Source organism: Theobroma cacao, chromosome 6, assembly GCF_053813885.1.
Source record: "Theobroma cacao isolate CCN51 chromosome 6, ASM5381388v1, whole genome shotgun sequence".
In the NCBI taxonomy this organism is placed as follows: Eukaryota; Viridiplantae; Streptophyta; class Magnoliopsida; order Malvales; family Malvaceae; genus Theobroma; species Theobroma cacao.
The window spans coordinates 7,303,320-7,321,437 of record NC_142644.1 but is presented as its reverse complement, the minus strand read 5'-3'; the positions used below and the strand labels follow the sequence as shown (position 1 = coordinate 7,321,437).

At 33.7% G+C, this 18,118-nt stretch overlaps 1 protein-coding gene across 1 annotated transcript; it reads left to right on the top strand.

The window, feature by feature from the left end:
* Positions 1-13,539: 13,539 nt before the first annotated feature.
* On the top strand, positions 13,540-17,916 carry LOC18595579 (Pseudouridine synthase family protein). The gene is made up of 9 exons (XM_007023593.3): positions 13,540-13,978; positions 14,204-14,275; positions 14,428-14,586; positions 14,903-14,950; positions 15,035-15,115; positions 16,253-16,369; positions 16,595-16,696; positions 16,780-16,938; positions 17,409-17,916. Exons 1-9 carry the CDS (start codon positions 13,676-13,678, stop codon positions 17,781-17,783), a joined length of 1,416 nt encoding a protein of 471 aa, XP_007023655.3. The 5' UTR covers positions 13,540-13,675; the 3' UTR covers positions 17,784-17,916.
* Positions 17,917-18,118: the final 202 nt, after the last annotated feature.

Genomic DNA, 18,118 nt, shown 5'->3' with positions numbered 1-18,118 from the left:
TTTTTCTATCGATTTTGCTTCCTGCAATGTCTGCATTCGCATAGCCTACTAGATTAAATAATGATTCTCTAGAGTACCATATTCCAAAGGTTTATGTTTCTAAGAGATATATAAAAATTCTCTTAACAGCAATTAAGTGTGATTCTTTAGGTTGTGAGTGAAATCTAGCACACAAACACACACTAAACTGAATATATGGTTTACTTGCTGTTAAGTAGAGAAGTGATCCGATCATACCTCTATAAAGCTTTTGATCTACATCCTTTCCTTTTTCATCTAAATCAAGCTTGGGTGATGGACTCATTGGTGTACAAATTGATTTCAACTTTAGCATATTAAACTTTTTGAGTATGTCTTGAGTTTATCTTTCTTGGTTGATGAAGATTCTTTTTTCACTTTGTTTGATTTGAAGGCCAAGAAAGTACTTCAGCTCACCCATCATGCTCATCTCAAATTCACCCTGCATCTCTTTGGCAAAATTCTTACATAAAGCCTCCTTAGTTGCATCAAACACAATGTCATCCACATAAATTTGAACAACAATTAAATTCTTTAAGTATCTTTTAATAAACAATGTAATATCAATGCTACCCCTAACATATCCTTTTTCAACCAGAAATTTTGAAAGCCTCTCATACCAAGCTGTAAGAGCTTATTTCAATCCATACAAGGCTTTATGGAGTTTGAAAACATGATTTGGTTTTTCAAAGTCTTCAAATCCTGGTGGTTGTTCAACTTACACTTTTTCTTGAATGAAACCATTTAAAAATGCACTTTTTACATCCATTTGGTACAATTTAAAATTCATAAAGCATGCAAAGGCAAGCAACAACCTTATGGCTTCAATCCTAGCAACCGGTGCAAAGGTTTCATCATAGTCAATTCCTTTCTCTTAGTTGTATCCTTGGGCTACTAACCTAGCTTTATTTCTAACTACATTTCCTTGCTCATCTACCTTATTTTTAACACCCATTTTGTTCCAACAATTAAGTGGTTTAAAGGCCTAGAGACTAATGACCATACATGGTTTCTTTTGAATTGATCGAGTTCCTCTTGCATGGCCAATATCCAACTTTCCTCTTTTTTTTTGCTTCCTCAAATGTTTTAGGCTCAATTTGAGATATGAAAGTTGAAAACTCACAAGTCTCTCTTGTTGCTCTTCTAGTCTTAACTCATTGTGAAATATCATCTATGATTAGGTCTTGTGGGTGATCTTTTGCATACCTTCAACTCCTTGGAAGATCACTATGCTGAATTTCAGTTCTTTGTAAATTTTCTAGAGATGGAGTTTCATTTTCTCTTCTAGGTGAGCTTTCTTCATTATTCTTATTATTCTCTAAGCTCATTTCTTCCATTTATTTTTCTAGGATCTTTACATCATCATCAACAGCATGAATTTCCCTTTGTAAGGCATTGGACTCATCAAAAACTACATGGACAGATTCTTCAATAGTTAAAGTTTTTTTGTTGAAAACTCTATAAGCCTTTGAGTTTAATGCATATCCTAAAAATATTGCCTCATCACTCTTTGCATCAAACTTACCTAAAGATTGTTTTCCATTGTTTAACACAAAACATATACAACCAAAACTCCTAAGGTGTGAAATATTTGGTTTCCTACCCTTGTAAAGTTCATAAGGAGTCTTTGATATCATGGCTCTAATTAAGACTCTATTAAGTATATATGCTGCTGTGTTCACTACCTCAGCCCAAAAATATTTTGGAAGGTTATTCTCACATAACATAGTTCTAGCCATTTCTTTCAACGTTCGATTTTTCCTTTCTATAACTCCATTTTGCTGGGGTGTTCTAGGTGCAGAAAAATTATGATCCAACCACTTTTCATTGCAAAATTTCTCAAATTCATCACTTTCAAACTCTTCTCCATAATCACTCCTAATATTAACTATGGCTAGTCCTTTTTCATTCTCAACTTTCCTACAATGACTTATAAATGCTGGTAGAGCATCATTCTTATGAGCAAAAAAATAAACCCAAGTGTACCTAGAGTAGTCATCAACTATCACAAAGCCATAAGATTTTCCTCCTATACTAGTTGTACTTATTGGACCAAATAGATCAATGTGCAGCAATTCAAGAGGTCTTGATGTGAATACAATCTTTTTAGTTTTAAAGGATGTTCTAACTTGTTTTCCTAGTTGGCAAGCATCACATATTTTATCATTTTCAAATTTTACATTTGGTAGTCCAACAACTAGATTTTTCTTAATTAATTTTGATATAGTATGCATGCTCACATGTCCTAGTCTTCTATGCCATAGCCAACTATCATTTTCAGCATTTGCTACTAAACACATTTCACAATTTATTTCAAGATCTTCAAGAAACACAACATACATATTCTTTAATCTTCTTCCTATAAATGAAACTTTATTTGTGCTTATACTTTTCACTTCACACTTATTTGAATCAAAGCATACTTTAAATCCTTTATCACATAATTGACTAATGCTCAATAAATTATGTTTTAAGCCTTTAACCAATAACACATGACTGATTTGAGTTTGGGAGTTCTTACCAATCGTTCCTATACCATGTATTCTACCTTTTGAATCATCACCAAAGGATACGGTACCTCCCTTTCTTTTGTCCAGCTGAGCAAATAACATTTCATCTCCGGTCATGTGCCATAAGCAGCCACTGTCCATATACCAAGGCTGTTTCTTCTTGAGTTGAGCTCTTGAACATGTCTCTTTTAAGAGCAGCTCAACCTACAAAATAGAATTTTAGTTTTTCTTAAAAGGTATCCATACCTTGATGGGTCTTTGATTGTTAGCAGCCACATAGGATCCTTTTCGAACCCATATCTTTCTTATTTTCTGTGTGCTCCTTTTCTTAAAACAATCATATGATAAATGACCAATTTTATTACAAGTATAGCATTTAGACAATAAATTAGTAAAATTTTTCTTGCAGTAGACATTTCTTTTTGAAGTTTCAATTTTCAAACTTTTAAGAGCTGTGTTTGCATCAAGTGTTTTTTGCAAAGCTTCAAATTTATTGTCCAGCTCTACTTTTAAAACTTCAAAATCTTTTTTTGAATGTTCTAACTCAACTTGCAGAAAATTTCTTTGCTCAAAAACAAAATTGAACTTTTCTTTTATCTTTTCCAAATCATTTTCAAGTGATGCAGTATTTTTATTTAAAGTCTTGTATTTTGAAAAGAGTTTTTCAAATTCATCATAAAAGACACTCATATTCATCTTGTAAATCATCAATAGAAATATTGCAGGGGGATGAGGATACCTCGGATTCATCATCTTGTGCCATTAAACACAAGTTTGCTCTTTCTTCAGCTTTTTCTTCCTTATTTTCAGAACTTGAAGTGTCACTGTTCGACCAAACAGCTGCCACTATTGTCTTCTTTAATTTCTTGTTTTTCTTAGAAGTCTCATCTTTCAGTAATGGGTATTCGGACTTAAAATGTCCAAGCTTCTTGCATTTCGAAGCAAGTCAGCTCCTCCTTTTTGTTGGAGTCATTTTTGTTTTTGGTTTTCCATGAAAGACCTTGATCTTTTCTAAACCCTCTTCTAGCTAGTCTCCGGTTTCTTCTTCGCATAAGCTTTCTAAATTTCCCTGCAACCAGTGCCAACTCTTCATCATCATCACAAGATAGCTCTTCTTCAAGAATGCTGGCTTTTAGTGCAATGCTCTTTTTTTTTCTTTTGCTTCCCTCCTATCTTCTTCTTCTTCTTCTTCCTGGAGTTCTAACTCATGAGTGAGGAGAGAACTAAAAATCTCATCTAGAGTAATAACATTTAGGTTCTTGGCTTCTCGGATTGCAGTCACTTTAGACTTTCAATTTTTTGGTAGACTTCTAAGAAGTCTTTTAGCAATCTCATGCTCGAGTATTGGTTTGCCTAGCTAACTAAGTTTTTTTGTGATATTTGTGAATCTATCTAACAAGATGGTGATATCTTCACCAGGCTCCATCTTAAACATTTCATAATTATGGTTCAAGAGGGCTTTTTGGACTCATTGACTTGAGAAGTCCCTTCATGGATAATTCTAAGCTTATCCCACACTTGTTTAGCTGTTGTACAAATTGATACTTTATTGAACTCAGTGGGAGTGAGAGCACAATGTAATGTATTGATTGCTTTAAAATTTGTTTGAACTCTTTTAGTTTCAGCCTCAGTCTATTCAGACCTTGACTTTGGGATCATCTCATTTGTCACTACATTTAGAATAGAGGGAATGTATGGTCCAACAGTTATAACATCTCACATCTCATAATCAATTGCCCTAATATAATTGACATCTTAATGCTCTAATAAAGATAGTTAGAGCCATCAAACAGAAGTGGTTTGTTTGTTGATTGTCCCTCAGCAACTATGGATTTTTAGAAAGCCATTTGGATCCTCCTAAACAGTGTTAGACCTTAAGAATAAGGAACTTGCTCTGATACCACTTGTTGGTCCCAATTAGATGTGCTAAAGGGGGGGTGAGTAGCACAATTTGGTTCTTTAAAAATTGACCTCTAAGTTTAGACAAATGCAAGATAAAAGAAAGAAAGAAAATAAAACAAAAACAGAGTAAATAAGACAGCAGAATTTAAAGTGGTTTGATCCAAGACCTACATCCACTACCTTAATTGTTCAACCAAAGATTTTCCAATCAATCCACTAAGAACAGTGAAATTCACAAGCTTTCACCAAGCTTTACAATGATTTTTACCAAGGTTAGCCAAAACCTTTCACAATAGTTTTCCCAGGCTCAACTATAACTCAACACCTAACTTTTCAAGGCTAAGTTAGAACCTTAACACAATCAAGCAATCCTAGCTTGAAACAAACACTTAGAGTGACTTGCTCACTTTAAGAATACAAAAAGAGAAGTAAAATGAGTGTACCTATGATCACAAAGTTGATCTAAGTGGTACAAGTTGAAGTGCAAAACACAATTACAAGGATAGGCGTTAAGTGCAGAGAGATTTTTTGCTAGTTTTTGAGCTTTTTTTGCTTGGAAGCCTTCTATGTTTCATTTCTAGTCGTTGGAACCTTCTTTCATTCTTGAAGAAACAACTATGATGGCAGTTTGACAGTTTTCTGACCGTTGGAAACAATTGGGAGTTGGTTCTAGCCGTTAATCTGTCTTTTAGTGCAGAATTCAAATTTGTAGGTAGAATGCTCTTAGTCGACTAACCGTTATCTTAGTCGACTAAGTTGTCTCTATTTTCTGTTTCTAGTTTCTGGCAGTTCTAGTAATGTGCACTTAGTCGACTAGCTCAATCCTTGGTCAACTAAGTTGATTCTGTTTCTCAATACTCTTCAGCCCGCCAACCTTTGATTTAACTCTTAGCTAACTAACTCTTCATTAATCGACTAAAGGATTTCTGTCTTGTTGATCAATTGTGACTTCCTTATTTCTATGCTCTTTGATATGTGCATTTTAATGATTGATTATTTATTTGCATACAATTTTGTCCTACACACTTAAGTAGAAATATTAGACACAAATGAAATGAGAATGTTTTATTATCATCAAAATTAATCGAGCCAATAGGTATTTTTGTCAAAAAATATGTTTAGCCCACTCTGGTGTCACGACCCGGAACCTCCCTCGGGCCCACGACAACCACCGCGATGTCCTGATTTACACTCATTACCCGAAATGCCAATCGGAACCCCACAAGACTTACATATCAGTTTCTTGCCTTTCCTGTGAGCAATCGTTATTAAACATTCCGTTTTAAACAATTACCAGTCGTTTCTGGCTCAAGTAAATCAAAAGACAAATTTTTTTTAAAAGGATTTATAGACAAATATTACTATTCAAAATATTGATTAAAATATAACATTTTTATATAAAATAATATTTATAGAAACACATGTAAAAATCTTTTGTAACGTGAAAGTAAAATAAATTCATACATACAATAATTTACAAAGTTATAATGTACAATAATAATTACAATGACAAATGGCCCGTAAATACACCAAATGTTGGTGATAGTAACCTATTGTCTGTGAGACAGAAGGGTCAACTGGAATCTTCGACAAAATCGGGTATCTACAAGCTACCACAGGCTTGAAATATTTGGAAAGGAGGTCGGTGAGATTTTGCAATCCCAATGAGTAAACAAACATTATCATAAATATCTAAAGGCGAGTAAAATGGAGGCAAGTTTAAACAACAAACCACAAACCATTTCATAAGGTTTTCAATTTATTTCTTACACCATAAAATATTTGTAATTTACCAAAACAGTTATTAAGAATCATGACTTTTATTATAAATAGGGCTCAAGCCAAAAACTAGTCCTCGGAGATACCTTGGCCGAGGCATCTTACCGAGTCCGTCAAGGTTGTTAAAATATTTACATGTTAAACACATGTTAGTTTCGAAAACAAGCCGTTCTTTGGAGTTGGTCGAGTTACACATTCACGTGGGGGTTCGACGTGAAGTGAACTCTAACACTACCTCGGGAGTTACCCTCCTCGCCTCTACTACCAGAGTAACTATATAACCGAGTTTATCGTGCCCCTCTAATAGGCAGTCCACAAAAACCCGTCACTACAGTGACTAAACCCACCAACTTTAATAAAATTTTGACAGTATAACGTGGCTTTTATTTATTTACCTAGGTTGCATAGTAAAAGACAGCTTACATAAATTCGCAATGCAATTATAAAATATAGCCACATATATTCATATATCATAAGCCATTCATAGGAAATATATTTTTTTTCAAGACAATTTGCAGCCTTCAATTACTCAATTTCATGATTAAAAGTTTCTTATTTCAAATAATCAACACAATGAATTTATTTGGCACATTTATTTCTAAAACATCAAAAGTCTCATTTTAATCTCATTTTCGTTTCATAAAATACATAAAGAGCATTTAAAAATAAACTCTAGATAATTTACAATAATAATAGACTTACTCACAGTTTGTACAAATTAAATGCTGTTTAGGTGCCCCAATCACTGTTCGTCGAGTACAACTTCCTTGCCTTTACCGGAAGGCTCTCCTCCTAGACACATTGCAAAAATTACACAATTCACCACATTGATGCTAAATCACTATATAATTGACTTAAATCCTATACTAATGCATGGTATGAAATGCAATAGCCTAAAACGGCTTAAACGCGGTATTAACCTATTTTTGGCACTTTACCCGATAAATTGCTAACGTGCTCCATTTTAGCTCTTAATTGTCCCATTTTCTCTTCAACATTTCTAACCATTAAATATCAGCCAATAACCTTCTAAAATCATCAAAATCAGCTCACTTTCCTCCTTGGAAAATTCGGCCAAAAATGGGACATTAACTCGGTTAATTTTTCACTTTATTTTTCTATCACATTTAACCATTTTTCATCATTTTCTCTTCATTTCTCTTAGAATAAAAATCAGTTCATCATCATTGTACATCATTGAATATTCGGCCAAGGGTGGGTATTGTGAAAATTTCATACTTTCTTGCCCAATTTGATTTCTATACACATTTAACTAACTAAAACTACCAATTTAACTAAGAATCAAAACCTAAAAAATTCAAAATCCTCCCCCTTGAAATTCGGCCAGCCCTTGGTATCACTTTTTGATCTCTCTCCTCAAGCATGCTAAATGGAAACAAAGGCATAGGAAAGGTAGAAATCAAGCCAAAGTCGAAAAATCTTATCGTTAGACGTGTAAATGGACGAAAAACGCGAATTTCTCTTTGAATTTCTAGTTTTCCTTTGGTTTTTCTCTTTTCTTCCTTTCCTCTCTATTTTCTCTCTTATTTTCTCCTTATGGCCGGCCATCACCTGATGTGGGGTTTAAATGGGCTGATTTTCCTTTAAATAATATTAAACAATTCAAAAGTGCCATGTGTCACTTTTCCATTGGCCCGTTTTTAAAATTTCATCCTTTAAACTTTAATTTTTCACCACTTAACATACCATAGTTATTCATACCAAAAATAAGTAAATCCTATGATTTTGACAAGTTTTGGGTGGTGAAAATTATGATTTTTACCCCGGGGTGACAAAATTATCGTTTTACCCTTATGTTTCGAAAATTGTCGGAATTGAAATTTTTCACTTCCTATCATTAAATTATACTCCAAATAGTTAATCTTGATCAAAAATTTCACTCCATGATCAAATTATTAACTTAGGTGGCAAAATGACGATTTTGCCCCTAAACATCCAAATTTTTAATTTTTCCCCAAATGAACCTTCGAACTCCGAACAATCATTTTTAGTCATTCCTGGACTGTAAAATATTAAATTTCATCTTACGATTCCTATTTGAACTAGTTCGAGGTTAAATCAACTCAAGTATACTGTTAGGTACAATACCGGGTTTCGTCTATTCTTATGAGCTTTTCTAGCGTAATAACATGCTACTCAGTGCATGTATGTCATGACATGTGTTTATAGGGTTGGGTTTTACATCTAGCTTGTGCAAAATAACTAATACCAAGAACAGGGTTTCGTATTTGCCATTCCATGTTTTTAAAGAATTAACATTATTATTATTTTTTTAAATAAGGTGCATTTCATTAAACAACAAATCATGAAATCATTATGTCAATATCATAAACTCATAATACCCCTATGATGCTATATTCACACATACCCTTTGTATATTGGGAGAGCCTTATTAAAAACCTTCTCATGGTAAAACCCAGTGAGATAAAAACTCATAAGAAGAAAAAAAGAGTACCCTACCAAATATACATTCATCTTAACCCAATTAACATCAATAGAAAACAAATTTATTCTTCATCCTGACACACAACTCTACTAATAGTGGAAAGCAACTCCATACAATTATTCCATAATAAGATACCCTCTTGAGTATGTTTAGCATAATGTGCGATTGTATGAGCTACCCGATTTGCATCCCTTAAACAATAATTAATTTGTTAGCAGTGAGACTTTTCCATTAACATGCAGCAAGCAATCCTCAACCATATGGCCTAATTTGCCCGTACCACACTTGTCACCCATTTGACAACCTGTTGGCAATCCTTCTTAGCCTCATCTAGTCTTAGCTGCTGCTGATCGCATATAAACAATGCCCAAGATAAAGCCTCTAACTCGGCTTCAACAATAGACCGCTCCTGTGAATAGACATTTAACCCAACAAACACCATTATACCATAAGTATTCCTAACTATGAAACTTGCACAAACTTTCGCCACCTTGTTAGCATTGAAAATGGCGACATCAACATTAACTTTGATACTAGTGGGCTTCCTCCATTTGCACACAACATATGTTGCCCCAAGTTCATTAATTCTTGTGGACATATTTGCCTCTCTAAATTGCCGTTCCATGTTAAGACCCAGCTCAATCACTACTTGTGGTTGCACTCTTTCTTGCTTGCAAACTAAGTTGTTCTGTGCCTTCCATAATTCCTAAAAAATACAAATAATATCTTCAATCTTTGTTTTCTCCATTTTATCTATCAATAACAAGATCCATTCAACAGTCGAAGAACTGTGATTTTGAATCTCCTTAAATCCCCACCTTAATGCAATCCATGCTGCACTCACGAAACTACATGTGCATAGAGAGTGGAATTCGGTTTCCTCTTCTATTTCACATAAAGGACATACTAGCTCTACATTAATTCTTCTTCTACTTAATGTTGTTCTTGTAGTCAATATTCCATTAATTACTCTCCAACCAAACAACAAAATTTTCCTTGGGATAGCCAAGTGCCATAACTTTTTCAAAATTATGATATTATTAGCCAAAGTTCCCACATTTACTCTCCAAAAACAAAGCTTTCTATATCTTAATTTAACTGAACACTCACCATTAGGATTATCCAACTATATAAGAGAATCATTCAGTTTTAGAAAGCTCAAAGAAATGGAATTAATCAATCGACATTCATATGGTGGAAACAATCTTGAAGTTTTACCTTCATCATATGTCATTAATTCCAAATCAATTAATTGCCTTACCGTCATTAGCTCATCAACCGAATCATCTCAAACATCTATTGGCCTAGGGGAAATATAAGGAATCCAGTTAACTTTCCTCACAAATATATCCCTCCCATTGCCAACTTTGCATATAGAGCCTCTTTTAACAAGTTCTTGACTTTGTTGAATGCTTCTCCGTAAATAGCTTGGGTTTGCTTTTATTGTTGCATCTACAAATTCCACTTTAGAAAACTAATGCGCCTTGAGCACTTCATAGGTTAAAGGAGGAACTTTCTTTTGAAGTCTCCAACCTTACTTGGCCAATTTTACTAGATTAAACATCCTCATATCTTTAAAACCCATTCCTCTTGAATGCTTTGAATTACACATAAATCCCTAAGGACTTTTAGTCTATCTTATATTCTTTTTCTCATTACCACCCCACCAAAATTTCACTACAACCGAATCAATATCATGACAAATTGAATACGACAATTTAAAACAACCCATTACATAAGTTAGAATGGATGGAACCACTACTTTAATTAAGACTTCCTTGCTAGTTATATACAATATTCTATTTTTCCATTTGGAGATTTGTTTCATCACCTTGTTTGTGACAAATTTAAAAATTTGTCTTTTGGATCCCCACAGATATTTGGCATGCCCAAATATTTGCCTCCCTAGTTGTCTCTATTGACTCCAAAATTTTGGCATACCACATTAACATCTAGATCAATAATATTCCTACTAAACAAAATAGCAAACTTCTCAAAGTTAATTTTTTGGCTAGATGCTTGCTCATATTTGTCTAGTATCTGCTTCAATCCAAAATTTCCTACAACTTTGTCTTTCTAAAAGTCAAACTATCATTAGCAAAAAATAAATGGGTAACATTGGGACCACCTTTACTTACCTCCACTCCTGAAATACTCTTGTTGCCTTTAGCCATGGACAATAGGGTTGAGAGTGCTTTTGTAACAAGGACAAACAAGACCGATGATAGTGGGTCTCCTTGACAAAAGACTCTCAAAAGAATAATTATATCTCCCAAATTACCATTGATAAGGACTGAGTATTTAACTGTCGAAATACATCTCACAACCATGGAATTAAATATTTAAGCAAACCCAATTTTCTTAACATGCATTCTGCAAACACCCACTCCACCTTATCATATGCCTTACTCATATCTAATTTAAGTACAAAATTACCCACTTTCCACTGTCTTTTGTTATACAAGTAATGAGTAATCTCATGTGCCACTATCACATTATTAGATATTAGTTTTCCAGGCACGAAAGCACTTTGATTCTCAAATATGATACATGGGAGTAAGACTTTCAATTGATTAATGAGCACTTTTGATGCAATTTTATAAATCACATTACATAGACTAATGGGTCTAAATTGACTTAACTGTATAGGCTGATATATTTTTGAATCAAGGCAATGAATGTGTAATTAAACTCATCAAGATCTATTCTTCTCCATATAAACAATCCAAAACAAATCTGTGCAGTCCATCCCTTAAAATATGCCAATATTTTTGAAATAACACAGCATGCATCCCATTGGGTCCTAGAGCCTTCAAAGGATTTATTTGAAACAATGCAGTCTTTACTTCCTCCTTAGTGAGACCCTCATTCAACCCATCATTAACTTTTGAATGCATCATATCTAGCATTTCATCAATCGAAGATGGTAGAGATGTTACAAACAACTTTGAAAAGAATTCATTAAACACCATATGCACATCTTCTTGCTGCTCCACCCACTTCCATTATCTCCCTTTATTGCACAAATCGTATTCTTCGTCCTTCTTTTTGCTGCTTACTAATGAAAAAATTTCGTATTCTTATCACCATTTCAAAGTCAATCAACTCTTGCCCTCTATTTCCACATCAATTTATCATTTGAGAATAAACATTCCTTATTCAAAAATAACCAAACCAAAGCATATATAAAAGAATAGAGGGAGATAAGGAAGGAAGACATAATCATTCGTCCCAACCAAACGTGCTGATTTACGCGATTAAGACAAAACGAGATGAAGGGCAAACTCTCAAATTGCTTTAAAATGTCATAAGCTTCATCAAAGGATTTAGATGCTACTAAATCTTATTAGTGATGATATTGAGCATGAAACCATTTACAGTGAAAGATAATCATGATATAATACCCTTCTAATGAATTTTATTAGTGAGTATATTAATTTCAAGGTTTAATTAAATATGTTTATATTAATTTGATTTTTGTTAAAATCTATCAAATTTTAAGGCAACAAGAAAATGGTATGTTGATGATTTCTAGAAAGATTTTTTTAACATCACATTTTTAGGTTTTATTTTATTTCTTAAATACATTATCACAACTAACAAATTTTAATTTACTAATATTAGTAATATTGATGTAATTTGGAATTCATAGTAAAATACAAAAAATATTAACAAAGGAAAAACCTATATGAAATATAGTTGTTAAATTTCGATATGTATCGTGTATCCAAATTTTTTTTAAAAGGTATTCAAAATTTATTTTTAATTATTAAGTATCGTATCATAAGATATAATAAAAAATTTAAAATTTAATTATAAATAATATGTATACATATAAAATAAAAAAATATTTAAAATGTTATATTTATTAATAGAATTGAGAATTATACGTTATAAATTGAAAAGATGGTTGTTTTCCAATTTAACATGTTCGTTAATAATATATATTTTTAGATAACATATGTATTTTTCATGTTGAAGTTAAAAGATAATCCGATTCTTTAAATATGTTTTTGTTAAAGTTTAAATCTTTAAGATTGAAACTCATATAAAATAATTTTTCATGTTTCAATTAAAAAAATAATATTCAGTAATTGAATAGAATAAAGTTTATAAAACACATATCCAATGATACTATACGATATTGTAAGATATATTTTCGATATTTAATAAATATGATATAATATATGAATTTGTTTATTTTTTTTAAGATGGCAACAAATATTGATAATTATGATATAATATTTTTTTTAATTATAACTGTTTTAAAGAATGGACCGGAGTATGTGTAGACCTGTTAATATGGGCCAACTCGGCCCAGCTTGACCCTAACCCTTGTGGGCTGAAAAAATATGAGACGGGTCGGGTCAGCCCATTTTTCATATGGGCTGTGAAATCCCTAACTCAGCGCACTACTTGTTAGCCCATGGGCAAGGTTGAGCCAGCTCATTTTTTTTTTTCAAAAAAAAATTTATTTTTATAATTTTAGTTAATAAATTTTTTATTAATAAAATTATTTTATGATTTAATTCATAAATTAAAATTATTAATTTGATAAGTAAAGATTAAGCACATTAAAATATATAAAATAAGTAATATTATTAGTAATTAAATTATTATTTTTTATATAATTAAATATATAAAATTATTAAATTTATTAAATTTATTAATTTTTTTAACCTATAGAACTAGCCCACCCCAACCAACCCTAGCCCATGATTTGATGGGCTAGCCCATCTAGATCCGATTTAAATATGAACTTAAATTTTTATGATCCAATCCATCTCATATTTAATGAAAAATGGGCTGAACCAACGAGCCAAGACCATTTTGACAAGTATAAGTATGTGCCGGGGCATTTCTAGTTTATTTGAAATCAAAATTTTAGAGGAGCTCTTTCTTTGAAGCCAATGGGTTTGGGCCACCAAGTGTTTGATAAAATTCCTTCAACAATCCAATGATTAATTGAGGAGGAAAGCTGTGAATTGGACGCTTAACAATGCAGAAGAGTAGGCTTGGATGGCAGTTTTTATCTCTAGTGAGACACTATTCCAGAGTAGCTCCGCCTCCACCTGCCTATGCCGACCCAGTCCTCCGTGTCTCCAACAGCGTTGCTTACTTGGGCGCTCCCAAACAGGGTCCAAAGCCTCGCCAACTCCTTTCCTTGCCCCCTTTCCCTGGTTATCCTTTGCCTGGAAAGAACCCTGGCGGCACTGCTCGTGTCACTGCTATCAGTTGGCTCAAGTATTACTTTGATGAAATTCCAGATTCCGCCATTCAGTCCCATTTTAACAAGGGCCTCGTAAGTATACCCAACTTTTTCTTTTCTTTTTTGCATAATCAGATAGTTCTCCCTCATCTCATAAATCCCGCTCTTCCTATATCAGGAGTCAAGCTCATTTCAATCATTATACTGACCCTTTGCTTCAGTTTTGTGGGCTATTTTAGCAAATGGTATTTTGCATCCAAAATGTCGTGTGACTGTTTCTTATTTTCAACATATGTGTTTCTGTCTCTCTTATTGCAGGTTCAGATGGAATCCTCAAATGCAGGTGATACTTGTATAGAAAGGGATGGGTTAATGAAACCCTTGAGAAAGGTAGTATGCTTCTTGATATAGCATGTTGCCTTCCCTTTAATGCCACAACTTTGTTTAGAAACAAATAACTCTTGCTTATTACTGGGCCCTTGTCAATTATATTCCCTTCCATGTGGGTTTAATTACTCTGCACTTATACAGCTTACCTGCAGATCAAGCATAATGAAGTGATGGAAGTAGGGACAAGAGTTTGGGTACCTGTATCAATTGCAGAGACTAGAATCTCCAAGAGATTTGACTGTATACCGAGCGGAACTCTTTATCCAAATAAAGATGAGATTGACTATTTGCAAAGGCTTGTCAAGTACAAGGCATGTATTGAGTTTAATTGCTAGTTGGCATCTTTTTCCAATTTATTCTGTATGCTTATTAATCTCTTAATGTATATGTTCGTCCTTGAGCACACACATGTGTATGTGGATAAGTGTCCATCCTAATTGCTTTGTTAATTTTCTTTCATATCCTTTTTTGTTCTTCTTGTCAGGTGTAATTTATCAGAGTAGTTCCATAATTATTCTTATTTTCACTTGATGGATTACACATGCTCTAGGTTCTTTGTTTGAAGTTGAAACTATATTTTTTCTGACAAGTTGTTCTTATTTTAACTATTAGTGTTTAATATTTCAGGACTATGCTATACTTGTATTAAATAAGCCCCCCAAGCTGCCAGTAAAGGTTTGATTACATTATTTAAGGTATTTGAGTGTTGTCTCAGCATATTGTGTTCCATCTTAGTTTGTTCTGTCACAACATCTTTAGGGAAGTCTTCCTGTACATAATAGCATGGATGCATTGGCAGCTGCAGCTCTGTCTTATGATCACGATGAGGGTCCTAAACTGGTATGCTCATTGTTCTAGATTTTATGGTGAATGCCTTTACCTTATGGTTTGCAAGTTTTTTGTTTGTTATGTATATGGGCATATGACTAGGAGTAGTAGTTAAAAGTCATATTTTTCATGATTTAGTGATATATACTCCAACATATGATTAAAAAGTGTTGCTTGAATGGATAAACTTGGCCTTAACAGGAGACGAGCTTCCTTATTTGAGAGCACAGTAAGCATCATGGCAAATTCTATGGGATGAAAAATATCCTGGCATCATACATCTATTATGACTTCAGGGTTTATAGATTGTAATATGGTTGCAATTTTAGTTGTTTCTATGATCTCTGTGTGCATGCATGTAGGCACTTTTTTGTCATGAAAAGGTTCTTCACTCCTGCTTAGAGATGCATAATCATGTTATTTTATTTTTAATTTTTTTCCCCAGTTAGCAAATAGAAACCATATATCTCAGTATTTCACGGGAGAAATATATGTTTTGCTGCTTAGGTGATGAAAACTATAGCCTCAGAAGCTACAATTGGAATAGGATTAATAAAAGAACCAAATAATTTATCTTCTTTGTCCTTTGTTCATTATCGTTTATTGAAGTTTCAAGTTAGTTGGCCCTCCTCTTCTTTGTAATATGTTGAAGTTGACTTTTATTTTATTTCATTGATTCATTGATGTTAAATGGTATATCTCAAGACAATAATGAAGATCGAGACGTTCATAACTTTTTGAGGGTTGAGGGTGCTTTGTGTACAACTAATTTCTGAAAAAATCTATCATGCTTTTGGCATTCTCATACTTGGATAAGGCTTAGTGGAGTAAAGTTTATGTTGAAAGGATTGAAGCAGCATTTAGTTTCTAGCTGTCAATGAGTTGTGATTTAGTTTTAGAATTTTTTGGCTAGTTCAACAATTTTTGATGAGAACTTCGTTTTGATGCATATGTTTTGGTTCACTCTTTTTTACTCTCTACAAATAACCTTAAGCATGCCGTTTGGAGGTTGTGATTCTCCACTTTCATATCGATGTTGTTCACTGGTTAAATCTCCCTTAACTATTATCCACTTTAATTTAGCTTTTCTTGATCCATTTTTCTATGACTTTTTAACTTCCTGCTGCTTTTATTGTCAATTTTTGTCAGGTGCACCGTCTTGATAGGGAGAGCAGCGGCCTCCTACTAATGGGGAGAACAAAAGAAAGCGTAGCTCATCTCCATTGGCTGTTCAATGACTTAAATACAGTTAAATCCTCATGTAAGGTACATGTAGTTGTTCTAGAGAGAATGAATTATTGGCCAAATATAAAAGAGAGAACAAATATTAGATGTATGCATCCTACATTCCATTTTCCAGGTTATTATGTGTTTTTTTTTTTTTTTTTTTTGTGTGTGTGTTTGATGGCTGCTAGCGTCTATAGCATTGTAGACAGCTGCTTGAACACTTCCATTCTTTTATTTGACATAATATTCTGTGGGCAAATTTAGGCTTGGAATGATGCATGTGATGTGAAGTATCAGCGGTTTTGGGCATTGGTGATAGGCACTCCAAAGGAGAAAGAAGGCTTAATTTGTGCTCCTCTTTCAAAGGTTCTTGTTCTTCAAGTTACTCTCTCAGTGCCTTTACCTTAATGAGCTTTGTAATCATGTGTGCACTTTTGTTTGTTTTTTAGATTCTTCTTGATGATGGTAAGACTGAGCGTGTCATCTTGGCTCAGAATGTGGGTTTAGAAGCTTCTCAAGAGGCTATAACTGAATATCGGGTACTAGGTCCCATGATAAATGGATGCTCATGGATTGAACTGCGCCCACTTACTAGCAGGAAGCACCAGGTAGCATATTTTAGCTCTTTCTGTTTCTTTCTCCACCTATTTATGTATCTCTTTGGACAAATCATCTATCTTGTTTGAGCAATGTGAAGGCATTTTGCAGTTTTAATGTTTTAGAATCCTACTGAGATGGTATGGTCTGGGCATAATGTGTTGAAAGTTCAAGAGATGACCTTTGTGCTCAGGCTATGGATGATAAGAGAAAATTAGGGTGGGGGGGATTCTTTATCTTTCGTAGTCCAAAAACAGTCGGAAAAGGCTCATATTTTCGTAGATGCCATGTGCAGTGTCCCTCTAATTTTTTAAATCAATAGAAAGGAGGTGGAAAAGGCTTATAATTAATCTATCTATGTATCTACCTTTTTAGAGTTTTCACTTTTCACATCAAGGTCATGAATTGGAACTAGTCTCCTTTGGCTTTTTATATATATCCCAAGCCACATCCAAATTCTTGTGCTTCTATTTTCTTGCAGCTCCGAGTTCATTGTGCAGAAGCTCTTGGGACTCCAATAGTTGGTGACTATAAGTATGGCTGGTTTGTACACCGGAGATGGAAGCAGATGCCCCGGGTTGATATTGAACCAACAACAGGGAAACCATACAAGTTGCGAAGGCCAGAAGGTCTGGATGTTCAAAAGGGAAGTGTATTGTCCAAGGTTCCGTTGTTGCATCTGCATTGTAGAGAGCTTGTACTTCCAAATATTGCAAAGTTCCTTCCTGTGTTGAACAAGAATACAGAAACCCTGCCTCCTGCCCTTAGCATGAAGCCGGACCTCCTTCGCTTTGTAGCAACAATGCCTAAACACATGAAGATTAGTTGGAATCTGATGTCCTCCTATTTAGTGTAAATATCAAAGTGGGTAAAATGATTCATAGAATTGACAACTGCCAAACTTGGCTTTGTTGGTGGCTATAACTGGTTGAATTTTTGATGATCTGATCTTACATTCATTAGCCATACATTCTTTCAAGTTGTCAACATATTTGCTTCTTGATTTTATTTTCTGCTGCAAGCTCTATTTAGTTAAGGTCATGACAATTTGTGCATATAATTGTCAGAAAATTAAACAACAGCGGAGGATAAAATGATCAGACCTTCACTAATGTGCAAATTGTTAGCTTTAAATTCTAATTTTGAAATGACGAATTAAAGTTATATTTAAAATTGCTTCAATAGATTTTA